Raw genomic sequence first — 18,703 nt, forward strand, 5'->3', positions numbered from 1 at the left:
TCCTGCATCCCTGCCCTTCCCTCCCTGCCCTTCCTTCCCCCTCCTCCTGCTCTCTGTGCCCACCGCCTTCTGCTCCCTCATCCCTCCTCTTCCATCGCTCCTCCTCCTCCTCCTCCTGTGTCCCGTCCCCTCCTGCCTGTCCTCCTTCATCCCTTCCCTTCCATCCTCCTCCTCCTCCCCCTCGCCATCCCCACCTCCTTCTCCTCCTTCATCCCTCCCCCTCCTCCTCCCCGGCAGCGCTGGGAGGGACTGGGCTCTGCCGGAATCCTACTGGGATCCTACTGGGAGCGACTGGGACTGTACTGGCACCGTACCGGGATCATCCTGGAACCATACTGGGATGGAATGGGGCTGTACTGGCTTTGGACTGACACCACACTGCCCCACACAATCCCCGCTCCCGAAGGGAGGAACCGTGAGGGGAAAGGGGCGAGGAAAGGGCGGGACCGGGAGGGGAAAGGGGCGAGGAAAGGGCGGGACCGGGAGGGGAAAGGGGCGAGGAAAGGGCGGGACCGGGAGGGGAAAGGGGCGAGGAAAGGGCGGGACCGGGAGGGGAAAGGGGCGAAGAAAGGGCGGGACCGGGAGGGGAAAGGGCCAAGCTCCGGCCAAGGGCGGAACTGGGAGGGGACGCTCTGTGAGGCGGCGCTCTGCAAACAGAACTGCCACGGACTGGGAATGAACGGCAAAGAAATCAGTAAATATGAAAGTTTTGTAAGAGAAGGGTGACCTTTTTGTTCGATGTAGCTGCAGATGTTAATTTTTTTCAAGGATATAATGTAAGCAAATTTGTTTTTACAGGGGCAGTAGGCAATAGGCTGTGAATTGCTGATAACACGCATTCCTAAGTTTTTACAGCGGTAGTAGGCAATAGGCTTTGCATTGCTTAACTGATAACACGCATTTCTAAGATAACACGTATTCTTGAGACTGTGAGAATCCCCAAATCAAAGGACACCTGTGAGGAAGACAACCAGCCTTCATCCCACGACCATCAGGAGGCAGAAAACGACCACCTAGCAACAGAATGAGACTGTGCAGAAGAAACGAGTGAACTAAGGAGGAAGATAAAAGAGCGAACTAAGGGACCACAAGCGCGGCAGTTTGGCGGAGCGCTGGCTCCCCTCTGTCGCCGCAGCGCTGCTTTGCTTTGCTCTCATATACTCTATTAAATTAATTAAATTAATTCTGTTAATCGGATCAGATGGCCTCTTGTGCTCAATCATAACAAAATGATATTTATTTTTAATCTGGCTGAATAAATTCTCATTTATAACACCAGTATGGTTCCAGGATGATCCCGGTACGGTGCCAGTACAGTCCCAGTCGCTCCCAGTAGGATCCCAGTAGGATTCCGGCAGAGCCCAGTCCCTCCCAGCGCTGCCGGGGAGGAGGAGGAGGGGCAGGGATAAAGGAGGAGAAGGAGGTGGGGATGGCGAGGGGGAGGAGGAGGAGGATGGAAGGGAAGGGATGAAGGAGGACAGGCAGGAGGGGACGGGACACAGGAGGAGGAGGAGGAGGAGGATGGAAGAGGAGGGATGAGGGAGCAGAAGGCGGTGGGCACAGAGAGCAGGAGGAGGGGGAAGGAAGGGCAGGGAGGGAAGGGCAGGGATGCAGGAGGAGCGGGAGGTGGGCTCAGAGAGGAGGAGGAGCAGGGGGGATGGAAGAGGAGGAGCGGCAGGAGGAGGAAGAGGAGGGACAAAGGCGGATGGAGCGGAGCCGAGGGGATGGCGCGGTGGAGCCCTGCCTGAATTCGCAGCCCCCACGTGTGGGATCATCGCCCCCATCCCGCAGGTGAGCGGGGAGGGGCAGCTCGGGCCAGATCTCCTGGGGGGTGCCGGGGCTGGGTTTTTTGGGGCGTGTTTGGAGAAGGAAGAAGTGCGAAGCGGAGCGGAAAAGGCCCCTCGGGGGGACTCCTTGGAGCCCCTGCGGCCCCGAGCGGAGAAGAAGGGCAGAAGGGAGCCCGGGAGCCCGAGCAGCCCCGGCAGCCCCGAATGGGGAGAGCCAAGAGGGGGGAGCTTTTGGGATGGCCGGGACTGCCGGCAGCCTGGGGAGGGCGGGCAGCGAGGAGAAGGGGGACCCCCAATCCCAGCGTGACCCCCGCAGCTGGGACAGGGGGGAGCCCCGAAGAGCCGAGGGGAGGGAGCAGGGACGGGGAGCTCCTGGGAGGCTTTTTCAGGGCTGGATCTCGGTGTGTGGGAGGTTCTTATGGAGCCCAGGTGGCCGGGGACTTCTCGAGATGGACTGGCACAGAGGGAGCTTCCAACTCATGGTGCCCATCCCTTGTTTTCCCCAAAGCAGGAGTTCCCATTCCCAGCCCCTGGGAGGCTGCGAGGAAGAGGAAGAGCCTCTCCAGGTCCTTCCTCCCCCGAGCAGGAGCCGAGGATGGAGAGCAGGGAGGACAAATCCCCGCGGCAGAACCTGGTGGAAGAGGCCGTTTTGAGCGGCTCCACGGCGCAGGAACCCGACGGGGAGGAAAAGCCCCGGAGATCCCGCACGAGGAGGGGCTGCAAAGGCAGATCGCGGGGATCTGAGGGGGAAAGAGCCACCCTGGGCCGGGGAGGCGGCCGGAGACGGAGCCAGAGCTCGGAGCTGGGGGACCCTGAGCAGCTCCGTGATGGGGAGAAGCCCCACATTTGCTCTGAGTGTGGGAAGGGATTCAGGTGGAGCTGTGCTCTGATGGTGCACCAGAGGATCCACACTGGGGAGAAGCCCTATGAGTGTTCTGAGTGTGGGAAGAGGTTTAAGAGCAGAGCCGATCTCTTCCAGCACTATCTGGTTCACTCAGAGGAGAGGCCCTTCTGCTGCCCTGACTGTGGGAAGGGATTCAGGAAGAACTCCACCCTCATCAGCCACCGGCGCATCCACACTGGGGAGAGGCCCTACGAGTGTGGGAAGTGTGGGAAGAGCTTCAGCCGGAGCTCCCACCTGACGAGGCACCAGGTGAGCCACACTGGGGAGAGGCCCTACGAGTGTTCTGAGTGTGGGAAGAGGTTTAAGACCAGAGCTGATCTCCTCCGGCATTATCTGGTTCACAGAGGAGAGAGGCCCTTCTGCTGCCCCGACTGCGGGAAGGGATTCAGGGGCAACTCCGGCCTCATCCAGCACCGGCGCATCCACACTGGGGAGAGGCCCTACGAGTGTGGGGAGTGTGGGAAGAGCTTCAGATGCAGCTCCAGCCTGATCCATCACCAGAGGATCCACACTGGGGAGAGGCCCTACGAGTGTTCCGAGTGTGGGAAGAGGTTTAAGACCAGGGCCAATCTCTTCCAGCACTATCTGGTTCACAGAGAGGAGAGGCCCTTCTGCTGCCCCGACTGTGGGAAGGGATTCAGGGACAACTCCACCCTCATTTCCCACCGGCGCATCCACACTGGGGAGAGGCCCTACGAGTGTGGGGAGTGTGGGAAGAGATTCACTCAGAGCTCCAGCCTGATCCAGCTCCAGAGGATCCACACGGGGGAGAGGCCCTACGAGTGTCCCCAGTGTGGGAAGAGATTCTCACAGAGCTCTAACCTGACCCAACACCAACGGAGGCACCGGTAAGGGAAGCCCTGCGAGTGCCCCGAGTGCGAGAAGAGCCAAACTCCATCCCCCACGGGAGGAGCCACACTGGGCACAGCCCTGGTGACCCACATTCCCTGTGATCCATGTTGGGAACTGTCCTAGGGTGACATTATGATGCTGGTATCCCCAGTCGTGTGTTCTGTTTTTGTTTGATATTATGTTCTGTGCTTTCAGAACTGACTCTGAAAGTGAAGGTTTGTTTTGTCTTGTTATCAGCCAGCTCACCTCCCCTCATGGTGTGTTGTCTAGAAGAGGCTGGTGCTGCCTGGCTGGTTTTTGCTTGCTTTGCTTTGCTTTGCTTGCTTCTGCTTTTGCCTTTGCTTTTGAGTTAGTTTAGCTCAGCAGTCCAATTCTTTCCCTGGACTGTTTTTTTTATGTTTCCCTTTCCTGAATGTCACTCCAAGCTGCTCCGGAGTGGCACCTGGGAAACACCGAGGAGCACCCAGAGCCTGCGCTCTGTGATCTGCAGCAGCCATCCCCAGTGCCCAGAGCAATCCCCAGCGCCCAGACCCAGCGGCCACTCCCAGGAGAGACTTTCTGGATTTGTCATCTCTCCAGAGTGCTGAAAGAGTTCTCTTGTTATCTAGTGGTGTTCATTTCTTTGGTGCTGGGGAGGGTTTTGTTTAGTAAACAAACAGGTTCTTTTCCACTTCAATCTGAGAAAATTCTTTCCTAACCAGGTGAGTGGGGAGAGGCCGTGGGGATTTGTTTTCGGGGGGTTCTTTGCACAGGTTTTTATCCCAAATTTGCCCTAAGTTAGGACAGGGACACACCTGGCTCCTTCTCCTTTTATGATGACCTGAATGTATTTCTCTTCTCAATCTCTCTGTGCTCCAGAAGCCAAGAGGGATCGCTCGTTCACCTCAGATCCACTCACATCCCACTGAAAACAAGTGAATTTTAACCCTCAGAGTCTCAATCCCACGTGTCATGGTTTGACACTGGCACAATGCTAGTGCCTCAATGAAAATGTGATCCTTCTCTTGAATGCTGTGAAGTGGAATTTAGAACAGAGCAAACCGGCTTAAGCTTAATAATAGGAAAAAATCTTTATTAAGCTATTACTACAAAAGAAAAAAAGAAAGTAAAAATGAGAAAAAAAAAACAAACTACACAAAGATTAAATGAAAACTTTTCAAAGCATTCCTCCTCCCACCATTCAACTCTAACAAACTACAGTGAGACACAATCTGGACCTAAATCAGGTTTCTACCTTCTAGATAATCGATACTTAGCCCTTTCGAGGGAGGTAGGAGTCTCTCCTGTGCTACAGACTTCTTAAGAAAACACAGCTCCACATCCTGTGTTTCTATGTCACACATGGCACTGCCTGGAGAAAAGTTTGCCATGGTGACCCTTCTCCTTTCCATGCACAGTGCTCTCACCACCAATGCATGGATGGACAGACTGCTTTTAGGATTTTTCCTTTTAAGGATGCCCTGCCAAGAGGGGAGAAAGACAACAGTTCAGGTTTTCATTTTTTGGGACCACAGTCCCCCCTATTTTCACATTTCCCCTGGGGCCGAGGGTCTAAGAAGAGAGATGTTTCCTTTAAGGTCAGGAGGCGCTACTAGAAACCTCCTAACTTTTTCTCTGTTTACTCTACTTCTTCACTGTTCTGGTTTGAAAGTAAAACCAGTGAGAGACTCCAAGTCAGAAATACAATTTATTGGGAAAAGGGGAAAAGGACAAAAATACATGCAATAATACAAAGGGAAAGGCTACTGACAAAGTCAGAATACAACCTGGCCAGCGTGCTGGTAGCAGTCCAAATTGGAAGAGCTGCAGTCGTCCTGGGATGGCAGATGTAGTTGCTGTGTCTTCTCGGAGAACCTGTGAAAAGGCTCTCCTCTGTCTAGAAATCTCCACTTTTATCCAGGTGGGAATGCCTAGCTCCTCCCCTTGGGCAGAGCATCTCACAATGGGTTATTAGGAGTCACAAGGTGTGTCCTTAATCACCTCCTCCTCCTGCACAGTGTTATCTCTGAGTCATGTGGCCAGGCATTGATGGGGCCATTAAGAGCAGATAAGGAAAACTGCCCCAAGGCAACTCCTACTCAGATGGTAATTGGAAAACGTTTTTTTTTTTAAACTTGGACATTATCCACCCCTTTTCCTATTTCCATCTTCGTCATGATGAAACCTTACACATAGTTCTCACTTAAGACCAAGTTTCCCTGTGGTACACAATGGGTTTGCCCATCCTTCTGCATTACCCACCAAGTATAACCGGGTCCTTGAGCAAAAACAATCCCACGGGTGGGTTTGTCTTTGCCTGAGGTGGGATTAATCCAAACAGTCTTTCCTAAAATACCTTTCATATGGACCATAGGGACTTTATCTCCATCCACTGTCTGCAAGGGTTCAGATTGGGCAGGACCAGCTCGGTTGATGGACCCTCGGGTGTTGACCATCCAGGTAGCTTTTGCCAAGTTCAGTTCCCAATTCCTGAAAGTTCCCCCACCGAGTGCCTTTAGGGTGGTCTTAAGCAGTCCATTGCATCGTTTAACTTTCCCGGCAGCTGGAGCATGATAGGGGATATGATATATCCACTCAATCCCATGTTCTCTGGCCCAGGTGTTGATGAGGCCATTCTTGAAATGTGTTCCATTATCTGACAATTCTCTCAGGGGTGCTGTGTCTCCACAAGACCTGTTTTTCTAGGCCTAAGATGGTGTTCCGGGCAGTGGCATGAGGCACAGGGTAGGTTTCCAACCATCCTGTGGTTGCTTCCACCATGGTCAGTACATAGTGCTTGCCTTGTCGGGTTTGGGGAAGCGTGATGTAGTCAATTTGCTAAGCTTCCCCATACCTGTATTTCAACCATCGCCCACCGTACCACAGAGGCTTCATCCGTTTGGCCTGTTTGATTGCAGCGCAGGTCTCGCAGTCGTGCGTGACCTGTGAGATGTTGTCCATAGTAAGGTCCACCCCTCGGTCTCGTGCCCATCGGTATGTTGCATCTGTCCCCGGATGACCAGAAGCGTCATGGGCCCAACGAGCTAGGAATAGTTCTCCTTTATGCTGCCAATCTAGGTCTACTTGTGATATTTTCACTTTGGCAGCTCGGTCTACCTGTTCGTTGTTGTGATGCTCCTCAGTAGCCCGACTCTTGGGTATGTGTGCATCCACGTGTCGAATCTTCACGGTCAGCTTCTCTACTCGGGAGGCAATGTCCTGCCAGATCTCGGTGGCCCAGATGGGTTTCCCTCTGCGCTGCCAGTTAGCCTTCTTCCAGCGACTTAGCCATCCCCACAGAGCATTAGCTACCGTCCATGAGTCGGTGTAGAGATAGAGCCTCGACCACTTCTTTCGCTCAGCAATATCCAAAGCCAGCTGGACTGCTTTAAGCTCTGCAAGCTGACTTGATCCACCTTGTCCCTCAGTAGCTTGTGCCACCTGTCGTGTGGGGCTCCACACTGCAGATTTCCATTTCCGGCTAGTGCCTATGATTCGGCAGGAACCATCCGTAAAAAGGGCATATTGTCTTTCAGTTTCTGGTAACTCATTATATGTTGGGGCCTCTTCTTCAGCACGTGCCACTTGCTCCTCTTCTTCAGAAGACAATCCAAAAGTCTCCCCCTCAGGCCAGTTTGTTATAATTTCCAGAATCCCAGGGCGATTCGGATTTCCAATACGGGCGCGCTGAGTGATGAGGGCAATCCATCTACTCCATGTGGCATCAGTGGCATGATGTGTAGAAGGAACCTTTCCTTTAAACATCCACCCCAGCACTGGTAGTCAGGGTGCCAGAAGCAGCTGTGTTTCAGTGCCAATTACTTCTGAGGCAGCTTGAACTCCTTCATAGGCAGCCAAGATTTCCTTCTCTGTGGGAGTGTAGTTTGCTTCAGAGCCTTTGTAGCTCCGGCTCCAGAATCCCAGTGGTCGACCCCGAGTCTCCCCAGGCACCTTCTGCCAAAGGCTCCAGGACAAACCATGGTTCCCGGCTGCAGAGTAGAGTACGTTCTTGACCTCTGGTCCTGTCCTAACTGGGCCAAGGGCTACAGCATGAGTGATCTCCTGCTTGATCTGAGTGAAGGCTTGTTGCTGCTCAGGGCCCCAGTGGAAATCATTCTTTTTTTGGGTGACCAGGTAGAGAGGGCTCACAATCTGGCTGTACTCGGGAATGTGCATCCTCCAAAAGCCTATGGCACCTAGGAAAGCTTGTGTCTCCTTCTTGTTGGTAGGTGGAGACATAGCAGTGATCTTGTCGATTATTTCTGTCGGGATCTGACGACGTCCATCTTGCCACTTGACTCCTAGAAACTGAATTTCTTGAGCTGGTCCCTTAACCTTGCTTCGTTTAATGGCAAAACCAGCTTTTAGTAAAATCTGGATAATTTTTTATCCTTTTTCGAAGACTTCCCCTGCTGTGCTCCCCCACACAATGATGTCATTGATATACTGTAGAAGTTTGGAAGCCTTGTTCTTTTCCAGTGCGGCCTGGATCAGTCCATGGCAGATGGTGGGACTGTGTTTCCACCCCTGGGGCAGTCGGTTCCAGGTGTACTGCACTCCCTTCCAGGTGAAGGCAAACTGAGGTCTGCATTCCGTTGCCAAAGGAATGGAGAAGAAGGCATTTGCAATATTAATGGTCACATACCACTTTGCTGCCTTGGACTCCAGCTCGTACTGAAGCTCCAACATGTCTGGCATGGCAGCGCTCAGTGGTGGTGTAACCTCATTCAGGCCGCGGTAGTCCACCGTCAGTCTCCATTCCCCACTGGACTTGCGCACTGGCCATATAGGGCTCTTGAAAGGTGAATGGGCCTTGCTGACCACCCCTTGGCTCTCCAATTTACGAATCATCTCATGGATGGGGGTCACAGAGTCTCTGCTGGTACGATATTGCCGACGGTGCACTGTTGTCATGGCAATTGGTACCTGCTGTTCTTCAACTCTCAGCAGTCCCACAGCAGAAGGGTCATCTGAGAGACCAGGCAAGGTATTCAGTTTCCGGATGTCTTCTGTCTCTACAGCAGCTATCCCAAAAGCCCAGCGATGTCCTTTTGGGTCTTTGAAATATCCATTTCTGAGATAGTCTATGCCAAGGATGCATGGCGCCTCTGGGCCAGTCACGATGGGGTGTTTCTGCCACCCGTTCCCAGTTAAACTCACTTCAGCCTCTAATACAGGAAGCTGCTGGGATCCTCCTGTTACCCCAGAAATAGAAATGGATTCTTCTCCTACATATCTTGATGGCATCAGGGTACATTGGGCACCGGTGTCAACCAAAGCTGTATATTTTTGTGGTTCAGATGTGCCAGGCCATCGAATCCACACGGTCCAATAGATCCGATTGTCCCTGTCCTCTACCTGGCTAGAGGCAGGGCCCCTCTATTCCTGGTCATGGTACACGTTGCTCTCTTCTGGTAAATAGGTTCTTGAGGTTCCTTCAAGAGGATCAGTTATATCATTATTCTTATATTGTCTGGAATTCTGTGTTTGAGAGACTGGAGCAGCATTGACACTTTTTGTGTTAGGTGTTCTTTTTAGTTCACGTACTCGGGCTGCTAAGGAAGAGGTGGGTTTTCCATCCCACTTCCTTATGTCTTCTCCATGCTCCTTAAGTTCCTTTTTTAGTTTCTTATGACTCTCTTCAATCAAGTCCCGGACTTGCTCAGCCAACCTTGTTTCCACGGACTAGACATGGGTACGAAATGGGGCAGTGACCATAACCTCGTAAATTCTTAATTTATTGGCTAAGACGCCCACCCTGTCCTCGCCTTCTCTCCACTGCAGTGTTGCCAGGTAACAAGAGTACATCTCTGGTCCAAGCCGTGCAAATCTCAACCACATTTGTGATGTGCACTGGACACAGTCCGGACTTTTAGGAAATCTCTCGTCTTTTGCGAAAATTATCTCCAACACAGCCAATTCCCTCAGGCATCGGATACCTTGTTCCGTGGTATTCCATTTTCCTTGGAGCACCTGGAGGTCTTCTTTATAAAGGTATCTGTCCCTCACACTTGCGAGCAGTCGCCGCCAGAGGCTGAGAGTTTCCTGGGTTCTCCCAATCCCCTGGTCAATGACCACCTCCCGGGATAGTGATCCCAGTTGCCTGGCCTCACTTGCATCCAGAATGGTGTCATTGGCTGCAGCGTCCCAGATGCAGAGAAGCCAGGTCAGGATGGACTCATTTGTCTGGCGGGTGAATTCTCTCCGCAGGTCACGTAGCTCACCCAGGGATAGAGAGCGAGTGATGATCTCTGGTTCTGTCTCTTCCGCTGGGTGTGAGGGTCCTGCAGTGTCCTCATCAGTCACTATGCGGACTGATTTGCTCCTGGATTTCTTCTTCTGAACGGGGGCAACTACTACTGGGTCAGGCTGCTCTGGTTTGGTGATGGTTTGTGTGGAGATGCTGATGGCGCTTTCGGTTCCTTCCTCCTCTGTGCCGGTCTGTGTAGACATAGACACTTTTGCTTTGCTTTTTGTTTTTTCCTCCATGACAGTCTGCGTAGACACGGACACTCTTGTTTTCTTTTTGGTTCCTTCTTTCTCTATGGCAGCCTGCGTTGACATGGATGCTGTTGTGGTATTCTGTACAGGCACGGACACTGCTGCTTTGCTTCTTGTTTCCTCTTCCTCAAGAAGATGGTGCACCACACTATGTAGTGTTTTGTTTCTAAGCATGTTGCAGATTGTGCAGAGAAGACAAAGAAGAACTAACAACAACATTATGCTGTCCTTGGCATCCAGAGGGAACTTAACATTTTCAAAAACTGCTGTGTCAAGCCTGAAAGGTTTGAAAGAATCAATCTTTACCCCTCCCCCCAGGGGCTGGGTGAGGTTGCTGAGGCCCCAAACGTAGCAGCCTAGATTAGGACAAGCAAACAGAATTGAGTACATATTCCAAATCATGTTCATTGCCTCAGAGGTCATAATGCAATAGACATAGTAGACCAATAAAGCAATTCTTATACCATACCCTGGTCTACACATGAGTATTACAATTGCCAAATGATTCCCCACATTCGGGAAAATATAGAGAACTAGGTATAAGACCCAAAAAAGCATGTTAAGCATCATAGTGAATAGGTACCCTCTACAATACAAGATTGTAATTCTGACTTCTCTCAGTACTTTCTTGCCGCACGTTGGGCGCCAAAAATATGTTCTGGTTTGAAAGTAAAACCAGTGAGAGACTCCAAGTCAGAAATACAATTTATTGGGAAAAGGGGAAAAGGACAAAAATACATGCAATAATACAAAGGGAAAGGCTACTGACAAAGTCAGAATACAACCTGGCCAGCGTGCTGGTAGCAGTCCAATTGGAAGAGCTGCAGTCGTCTTGGGATGGCAGATGTAGTTGCTGCGTCTTCTCGGAGAACCTGTGAAAAGGCTCTCCTCTGTCTAGAAATCTCCACTTTTATCCAGGTGGGAATGCCTAGCTCCTCCCCTTGGGCAGAGCATCTCACAATGGGTTATTAGGAGTCACAAGGTGTGTCCTTAATCACCTCCTCCTCCTGCACAGTGTTATCTCTGAGTCATGTGGCCAGGCATTGATGGGGCGAATAACAGCAGATAAGGAAAACTGCCCCAAGGCAACTCCTACTCAGATGGTAATTGGAAAACGTTTTTTTTTTAATCTTGGACATGTACTTACTAGCATCTTTTCAAAACACAGTCTCTCTTGGAGGAGAAGATTGGTTCAAGTTGTGGCTAACACGGAAAAGTCTAGCTAAAAGCTACTCTTTGTCCCCCTCCCATCTAGAATTCTTCTTTTTAACATCCCAGGGTCTAAGGTGTCCCTCTTCCTCTCTTTTAAACTGAAGAGGGGAGGGAAAAATTTATAAAGCTTTCATTTTTTTAAGGAAGGGTTAAAAGTCTGAACTCCCTAGAGATGGCTCGATATCCAAACTCTGGCAACTGCCACGCATTAAGCACTTTACAGCTCCCCCCACTCCTCCTTCTGTGCGGTGGAATTGCTGACAGAATTGCCGATGTCTTTTTCTCTCTCGGGAGAGAAACTCTGGGGGGGGGAATGGAGACATCCCAGATTTCTCCCAGCCTTCCATCTGCAGGGGCCAGCCCGGTTCCAGTCCTTCCACCACCTTTAGGATTACCTTCCTCAGGCCATGGACCTTCCCCTCCCACACCCAGCTCCACGCTGGGCAGGGGAGAGCCCGCACTGCGCGCTGACCAGACCAAAGAGAGTGAGGTCCCCTGGGAATTCTGCTTTTAATCCCTCTGTGTTCTCAGAGGCGTGTGCACCTTCAATTGGTCAATATCCAAATTGACCTCGTCCTTCTGGAAAAAATTCTCTTTCCGTGTCAAACCACGGCACCGCCTCAAATTGCTTGTTCCCATCTCAAAAAAAACCCTCATTCCCACGCCAAACTCAGTCGATTCCAGAGCTGCCAGGGTGGGATGGGTTTGGGAGGAGATTGGGAGAAGTGGGATCCCAATTTGGAGCGCTGGGATGGGGATTGTGTGAGGCTGGGAGGCTGGGATGTATTTGATAGCAAATAAAACTTTCATATTTACTGATTTCTTTGCCGTTCATTCCCGTTCCGTGGCAGTTCTGTTTGCAGAGCGCTGCCTCACAGAGCGTCCCCTCCCAGTTCCGCCCTTGGCCGGAGCTCGGCCCTTTCCCCTCCCGGTCCCGCCCTTTCCTCGCCCCTTTCCCCTCCCGGTCCCGCCCTTTCCTCGCCCCTTTCCCCTCCCGGTCCCGCCCTTTCCTCGCCCCTTTCCCCTCCCGGTTCCTCCCTTCGGGAGCGGGGATTGTGTGGGGCAGTGTGGTGTCAGTCCAAAGCCAGTACAGCCCCATTCCATCCCAGTATGGTTCCAGGATGATCCCGGTACGGTGCCAGTACCGTCCCAGTCACTCCCAGTAGGATCCCAGTAGGATTCCGGCAGATCCCAGTCCCTTCCAGCGCTGCCGGGGAGGAGGAGGAGGGGGAGGGATGAAGGAGGAGAAGGAGGTGGGCTTAGGGAGGAGAAGCAGGCGGAGGAGGAGGCATGGGAGAGGAGGGATGGAAGAGGAGGAGGAGGTGGGGATGGCGAGGGGGAGGAGGAGGAGGATGGAAAGGAAGGGATGAAGGAGGACAGGCAGGAGGGGACGGGACACAGGAGGAGGAGGAGGAGGAGGAACGATGGAAGAGGAGGGATGAGGGTGCAGAAGGCGGTGGGCACAGAGAGCAGGAGGAGGGGGAAGGGCAGGGATGTAGGAGGAGCGGGATGTTTCGCTGTAGGACACGTGAAAGCACGACGCGAGCCACCTGCTATTTGCATGGTAAAGAAGAAAGTTTATTATCCGACTGTGTCTTTTATACTTTCCCAAATGTGACATTGGATTGGAGAGTGAATGGGCCACCTCTCCAAAGACATTCGACAAACCACCAGTACATCAAGTGTTCTCCACCCCCATAAAAGAATGTAAACAATATGTTGTTTACAGAAATTGTGTGGGAAAGTTCTCCAAAGGAATGTAAACTCAGAAGGCTTTAGAAAGTCTTAAGAATCAGGGTGACATGTCACCCTTTTTAGTTTAAAAAGAAAAAAATATAAGGTTCAATGTCCATTTGCGGAGGAGTCATCAGAGTGGTCACCCGCCATCATCCTCAACTGAGCCATCACTCGACAATCCATCCATTCAATACCTTTCAGTTTGGTCACGGTTTCCATGTTGCCGTTGACCGGGTTCTGTCTCTGTGGTTGCAGATCAGGATGAACACACTTCGAAGGTACCCAGCGTACCCCAGTATCTGTGGACACACAAGCGTACCCACGCCCCGAAGCGATAAGGTCATAGGGACCTTCCCATTGTTTGGTGACTAAATTCTGCACTTGAACTTTTGCTCGAGGCTGATGTGCCTCGTCTGAAGCCTGCAACGAGAGATGATGATTTAAAATGACAGGGTTATTTGAATTCTGCTGCCCCTTAAGATGATTGATAGTGTACAATGCTTTCTCCAACCGACTGTGCAAGGTCTCACCCTGCATTCCCCGTTTTTGTTTTTGAAGAACCCGCTTCAGAGTACCATGAGCGCGTTCTACAATAGCTTGGCCAGTTGGAGAGTGGGCAGTACCAAACTTGTGTGACACCCCCCACAACTGCAGGAACTGCCGCACCTGCTGTGATGCGTAAGCAGGACCATTGTCGGTTTTCACAGCAGAAGGTATGCCCAGAACGGCAAAGGCCTGCCTCCAGTGGGCAATGACATCGCGGGCCTTTTCTCCAGCATGAGCAGAAGCCCACATTGCAGAGGAGAACGTGTCCACCGTGACATGCACATACTTGAGCCGGCCAAACTCAGCAATCTGGGTGACATCGGTCTGCCAAAGCTCCAGGGCCCTAAGGCCTCTGGGGTTTACCCCTGCTGGTAGAGGTGGAGCAAGTGCATGGCAGTCGTCACAGGACTCAACAATGCCACGAGCCTCTGTTGACGTCAGCTGAAACTGCTTCTGCAGAGTATGTGCATTCTGATGGAAAAACCCATGCGATGCCTTGGCCTGCGCAAGTGTATCAGGCTGAGGTGCTACCCACGCCGGATTAGCCAACTTGTCAGCCCTCGCGTTATCTTCCGCCACAAACCCTGGTAAATTGGAGTGATTTCTCACATGCAGAACGTAAAATGGATGAACCCGGGCCTGAATAGCACACCACAAGGTCTTCAGTAAATGAAACAAGACAGGGTTACTGACCTCCTTCAAAACCGAATGACCCAACAGCTGTGCGATGTCAGCCACATGGGCAGAATCCGTGACCAAATTGAAAAGTTCCTGGGAAACTCTCTCAAATGCCATAACAGCAGCCCTCAACTCAACCAATTGGGCCGACCCCTCCTGAAGAGCTTTCAAAGTTCTCCATTACCAACAATACCAACAGGCAGAGCGCTGGACAGAGAGAGAGAAAAAAATCTCACCCGCGGGAGTTCAGCCTGAGCTGCAATACACGGGCGCGGTCAGCAGATGTCGCTGTAGGACACGTGAAAGCACCACGCGGGGCTCCTGCTATTCGCAAGGTAAAGAAGAAAGTTTATTATCCGACTGTGTCTTTTATACCTTCCCAAGGCTGACATTGGATTGGAGAGTGAATGGGCCACCTCTCCAAAGACATTGGACAAACCACCAGTACATCAAGTGTTCTCCACACCCATAAAAGAATGTAAACAATATGTTGTTTACAGAAATTGCGTGGGAAAGTTCTCCAAAGAAATGTAAACTCAGAAGGCTTTAGGAAGACATAAAAATCAGGGTGACACGGGAGGTGGGCTCAGGGAGGAGGAGGAGGAGCAGGGGGGATGGAAGAGGAGGAGCGGCAGGAGGAGGAAGAGGAGGGACAAAGGCGGATGGAGCGGAGCCGAGGGGATGGCGCGGTGGAGCCCTGCCTGAATTCGCAGCCCCCACCTGTGGGATCATCGCCCCCATCCCGCAGGTGAGCGGGGAGGGGCAGCTCGGGCCAGATCTCCTGGGGGGTGCCGGGGCTGGGTTTTTTGGGGCGTGTTTGGAGAAGGAAGAAGTGCGAAGCGGAGCGGAAAAGGCCCCTCGGGGGGACTCCTTGGAGCCCCTGCGGCCCCGAGCGGAGAAGAAGGGCAGAAGGGAGCCCGGGAGCCCGAGCAGCCCCGGCAGCCCCGAATGGGGAGAGCCAAGAGGGGGGAGCTTTTGGGATGGCCGGGACTGCCGGCAGCCTGGGGAGGGCGGGCAGCGAGGAGAAGGGGGACCCCCAATCCCAGCGTGACCCCCGCAGCTGGGACAGGGGGGAGCCCCGAAGAGCCGAGAGGAGGGAGCAGGGACGGGGAGCTCCTGGGAGGCTTTTTCAGGGCTGGATCTCGGTGTGTGGGAGGTTCTTATGGAGCCCAGGTGGCCGGGGACTTCTCGAGATGGACTGGCACAGAGGGAGCTTCCAACTCATGGTGCCCATCCCTTGTTTTCCCCAAAGCAGGAGTTGCCATTCCCAGCCCCTGGGAGGCTGCGAGGAAGAGGAAGAGCCTCTCCTGGTCCTTCCTCGCCCCGAGCAGGAGCCGAGGATGGAGAGCAGGGAGGACAAATCCCCGCGGCAGAACCTGGTGGAAGAGGCCGTTTTGAGCGGCTCCACGGCGCAGGAACCCGACGGGGAGGAAAAGCCCCGGAGATCCCGCACGAGGAGGGGCTGCAAAGGCAGATCGCGGGGATCTGAGGGGGAAAGAGCCACCCTGGGCCGGGGAGGCGGCCGGAGACGGAGCCAGAGCTCGGAGCTGGGGGACCCTGAGCAGCTCCGTGATGGGGAGAAGCCCCACAAGTGCTCGGAGTGTGGGAAGGGATTCAGGTGGAACTCTAATCTGACGGTACACCAGAGGATCCACACTGGGGAGAGACCCTACGAGTGTGGGGAGTGTGGGAAGAGCTTCAGATGCAGCTCCAGCCTGATCAAGCACCAGAGGATCCACACTGGGGAGAGGCCCTACGCGTGTTCTGAGTGTGGGAAGAGGTTTAAGACCAGAGACAATCTCTTCCAGCACTATCTGGTTCACACAGAGGAGAGGCCCTTCTGCTGCCCCGACTGCGGGAAGGGATACAGGAGCAAATCAGAGCTCATCAAGCACCATAGGACCCACACGGGGGAGAGACCCTACGAGTGTGGGGAGTGTGGGAAGAGCTTCAGATGCAGCTCCAGCCTGATCCAGCACCAGAGGATCCACACAGGGGAGAGGCCCTATGAGTGTGGAGAGTGTGGGAAGAACTTCAGCCACAGCTCCAGCCTGATCAAACATCAGAGGACCCACACAGGTGAGAGGCCCTACGAGTGTTCTGAGTGTGGGAAGAGGTTTCGGACCAGCTCCTGTCTCTTCCAGCACTATCCGGTTCACAGAGAGGAGAGGCCCTTCTGCTGCCCCGACTGCGGAAAGGGATTCAGGGACAACTCCACCCTCATCCAGCATCGCCGAATCCACACTGGGGCGAGACCCTACGAGTGTGGGGAGTGTGGGAAGAGCTTCAGCCACAGCTCCCACCTGATCCAGCACCAGAGGATTCACACAGGGGAGAGGCCCTACGAGTGTTCTGAGTGTGGGAAGAGGTTTAAGAGCAGAGGCAATCTCTTCCAGCACTATCTGGTTCACACAGAGGAGAGGCCCTTCTGCTGCCCCGACTGTGGGAAGGGATTCAGGGACAACTCCACCCTCATCTCCCACCGGCGCATCCACACTGGGGAGAGGCCCTACGAGTGTCCCCAGTGCGGGAAGAGATTCTTAGTGAGCTCCCACCTGAAACGACACCAGCGGAGGCACCGGTAAGGGAAGCCCTGCGAGTGCCCCGAGTGCGAGAAGAGCTAAACTCCATCCCCCACGGGAGGAGCCACACTGGGCACAGCCCTGGTGACCCACATTCCCTGTGATCCATGCTGGGAACTGTCCTAGGGTGACATTATGATGCTGGTATCCCCAGGCGTGTGTTCTGTTTTTGTTTGATATTATGTTCCGTGCTTTCAGAACTGACTCTGAAAGTGAAGGTTTGTTTTGTTATGAGCCAGCTCACCTCCCCTCATGGTGTGTTGTCTAGAAGAGGCTGGTGCTGCCTGGCTGGTTTTTGCTTGCTTTGCTTTGCTTGCTTGCTTCTGCTTTTGCCTTTGCTATTGAGTTAGTTTAGCTCAGCAGTCCAATTCTTTCCCTGGACTGTTTTTTTTATCTTTCCCTTTCCTGAATGTCACTCCAAGCTGCTCCGGAGTGGCACCTGGGAAACACCGAGGAGCACCCAGAGCCTGCGCTCTGTGATCTGCAGCAGCCATCCCCAGTGCCCAGAGCAATCCCCAGCGCCCAGACCCGGCGACCACTGCCAGGAGAGACTTTCTGGATTTGTCATCTCTCCAGAGTGCTGAAAGAGTTCTCTTGTCATCTAGTGGTGTTCATTTCTTTGGTGCTGGGGAGGGTTTTGTTTATTAAACAAACAGGTCCTTTTCTACTTCTCCCCCATAAAATTCACCCCTAACCAGGTGAGTGGGGCGAGGCCGTGGGGATTTCTTTTTGGGGGCTTCCTTGCACAGGTTTTTCTCCCAAATTTGCCCTAAGGTAGGACAGGGACACCCCTGGCTCCTTCACCTTTTATGATGACCTGAATGTATTTCTCTTCTCAATCTCTCTGTGCTCCAAAGGCCAAGAGGGATCGCTCGTTCACCTCAGATCCACTCACATCCCACTGAAAACAAGTGAATTTTAACCCTCAGAGACTCAGTCCCACCTCAAATTCCTTGTTCCCATCTCAAAAAAACCCTCAATCCCACGCCAAACTCACTCGATTCCAGAGCTGCCAAGGTGGGATGGGTTTGCGAGGAGATTGGGAGAAGTGGGATCCCAATTTGGAGCGCTGGGATGGGGATTGTGTGGGGCTGGGTGGCTGGGATGTATTTGATAGCAAATAAAACTTTCATATTTACTGATTTCTTTGCTGTTCATTCCCGTTCCGTGGCAGTTCTGTTTGCAGAGCGCCGCCTCACAGAGCGTCCCCTCCCAGTTCCGCCCTTGGCCGGAGCTCGGCCCTTTCCCCTCCCGGTCCCGCCCTTTCCTCGCCCCTTTCCCCTCCCGGTCCCGCCCTTTCCTCGCCCCTTTCCCCTCCCGGTTCCTCCCTTCGGGAGCGGGGATTGTGTGGGGCAGTGTGGTGTCAGTCCAAAGCCAGTACAGCCCCATTCCATCCCAGTGTTTTGTGTAATTAATATAATTCGCCCCATTCCTCGCATGAAATATGTAATATTGGATATTTGTGAAATCATGCCCGTCGTATTAGTTCCCCCCCCACCGCTTACAGGTGAGACTGGATGTATATTAGAAACTGATTTACAAGTAACAGGATGTGGCTTGGCCAGGAGATGGGCCATGTCTGGGCTCCAGGTGTTGATCATCACGATCATCAGTGTCCAAGATGGATATCATGGAAATCCTCAGACAGATCCATGTGAATGCAGCCTTCCCCTAAACTGTCATCAAGAATTCAACTACTCCGGACATTGAATTATTTCTCCTCATCACCAAAAAGAAATCCTTATTAACATATGGACACCGAATAGAAGAAAGGACTGATTGCTAAAACCTTGGCCTCAGGCGGAATTTTCCCTATAAAAACCGCCTGTGCCAGGATGGAAGTGTGTGGGCATAGGGGAAAACCTCTGCTGAGGCTGACTCCTTGTTGCACACCCAGGGCCGACACCGGGCTCGGCTCTGTCCTT

The 18,703-nt window shown here is 52.9% G+C and overlaps 3 protein-coding genes across 3 annotated transcripts in view; 2 read left to right on the plus strand and 1 right to left on the minus strand.

The window, feature by feature from the left end:
* Positions 1-17,920, plus strand: LOC110475817 (uncharacterized). The gene is made up of 3 exons (XM_085564885.1): positions 1-1,791; positions 2,296-3,536; positions 15,767-17,920. Exons 1-3 carry the CDS (start codon positions 1,609-1,611, stop codon positions 16,779-16,781), a joined length of 2,439 nt encoding a protein of 812 aa, XP_085421011.1. The 5' UTR covers positions 1-1,608; the 3' UTR covers positions 16,782-17,920.
* LOC146764402 (uncharacterized) lies at positions 5,218-14,872 on the minus strand. The gene is made up of 2 exons (XM_085564878.1): positions 14,433-14,872; positions 5,218-13,392 (listed from the first exon to the last, which is right to left on the minus strand). The coding sequence occupies exon 2, from the start codon at positions 10,591-10,593 to the stop codon at positions 9,208-9,210; it is 1,386 nt and encodes a 461-aa protein (XP_085421004.1). The 5' UTR covers positions 10,594-13,392; positions 14,433-14,872; the 3' UTR covers positions 5,218-9,207.
* LOC146764403 (uncharacterized) overlaps positions 14,869-18,703 on the plus strand; it is a 15,392-nt gene continuing 11,557 nt past the window's right edge. The window contains exon 1 of the mRNA XM_085564883.1: positions 14,869-14,944. The gene's annotated coding sequence lies outside the window, so the exon portion shown is untranslated. The remainder of the gene's footprint in view (positions 14,945-18,703) is intronic.

This window comes from Lonchura striata, chromosome 34 (genome assembly GCF_050655825.1).
Source record: "Lonchura striata isolate lonStrDom1 chromosome 34, ASM5065582v1, whole genome shotgun sequence".
Lineage (NCBI taxonomy): Eukaryota > Metazoa > Chordata > Aves > Passeriformes > Estrildidae > Lonchura > Lonchura striata.

Bases quoted from the DNA above. Each gene is read 5' to 3' on its own strand.
- LOC146764402 (XM_085564878.1), bottom strand. From the start codon at position 10,593: ATGATGCTTAACATGCTTTTTTGGGTCTTATACCTAGTTCTCTATATT.
- LOC110475817 (XM_085564885.1), top strand. From the start codon at position 1,609: ATGCAGGAGGAGCGGGAGGTGGGCTCAGAGAGGAGGAGGAGCAGGGGG. The intron at 1,792-2,295 runs GTGAGCGGGGAG...TTTTCCCCAAAG, and splicing joins TCATCGCCCCCATCCCGCAG to CAGGAGTTCCCATTCCCAGC. The intron at 3,537-15,766 runs CCGGTAAGGGAA...TGAGCAGCTCCG, and splicing joins ACCCAACACCAACGGAGGCA to TGATGGGGAGAAGCCCCACA.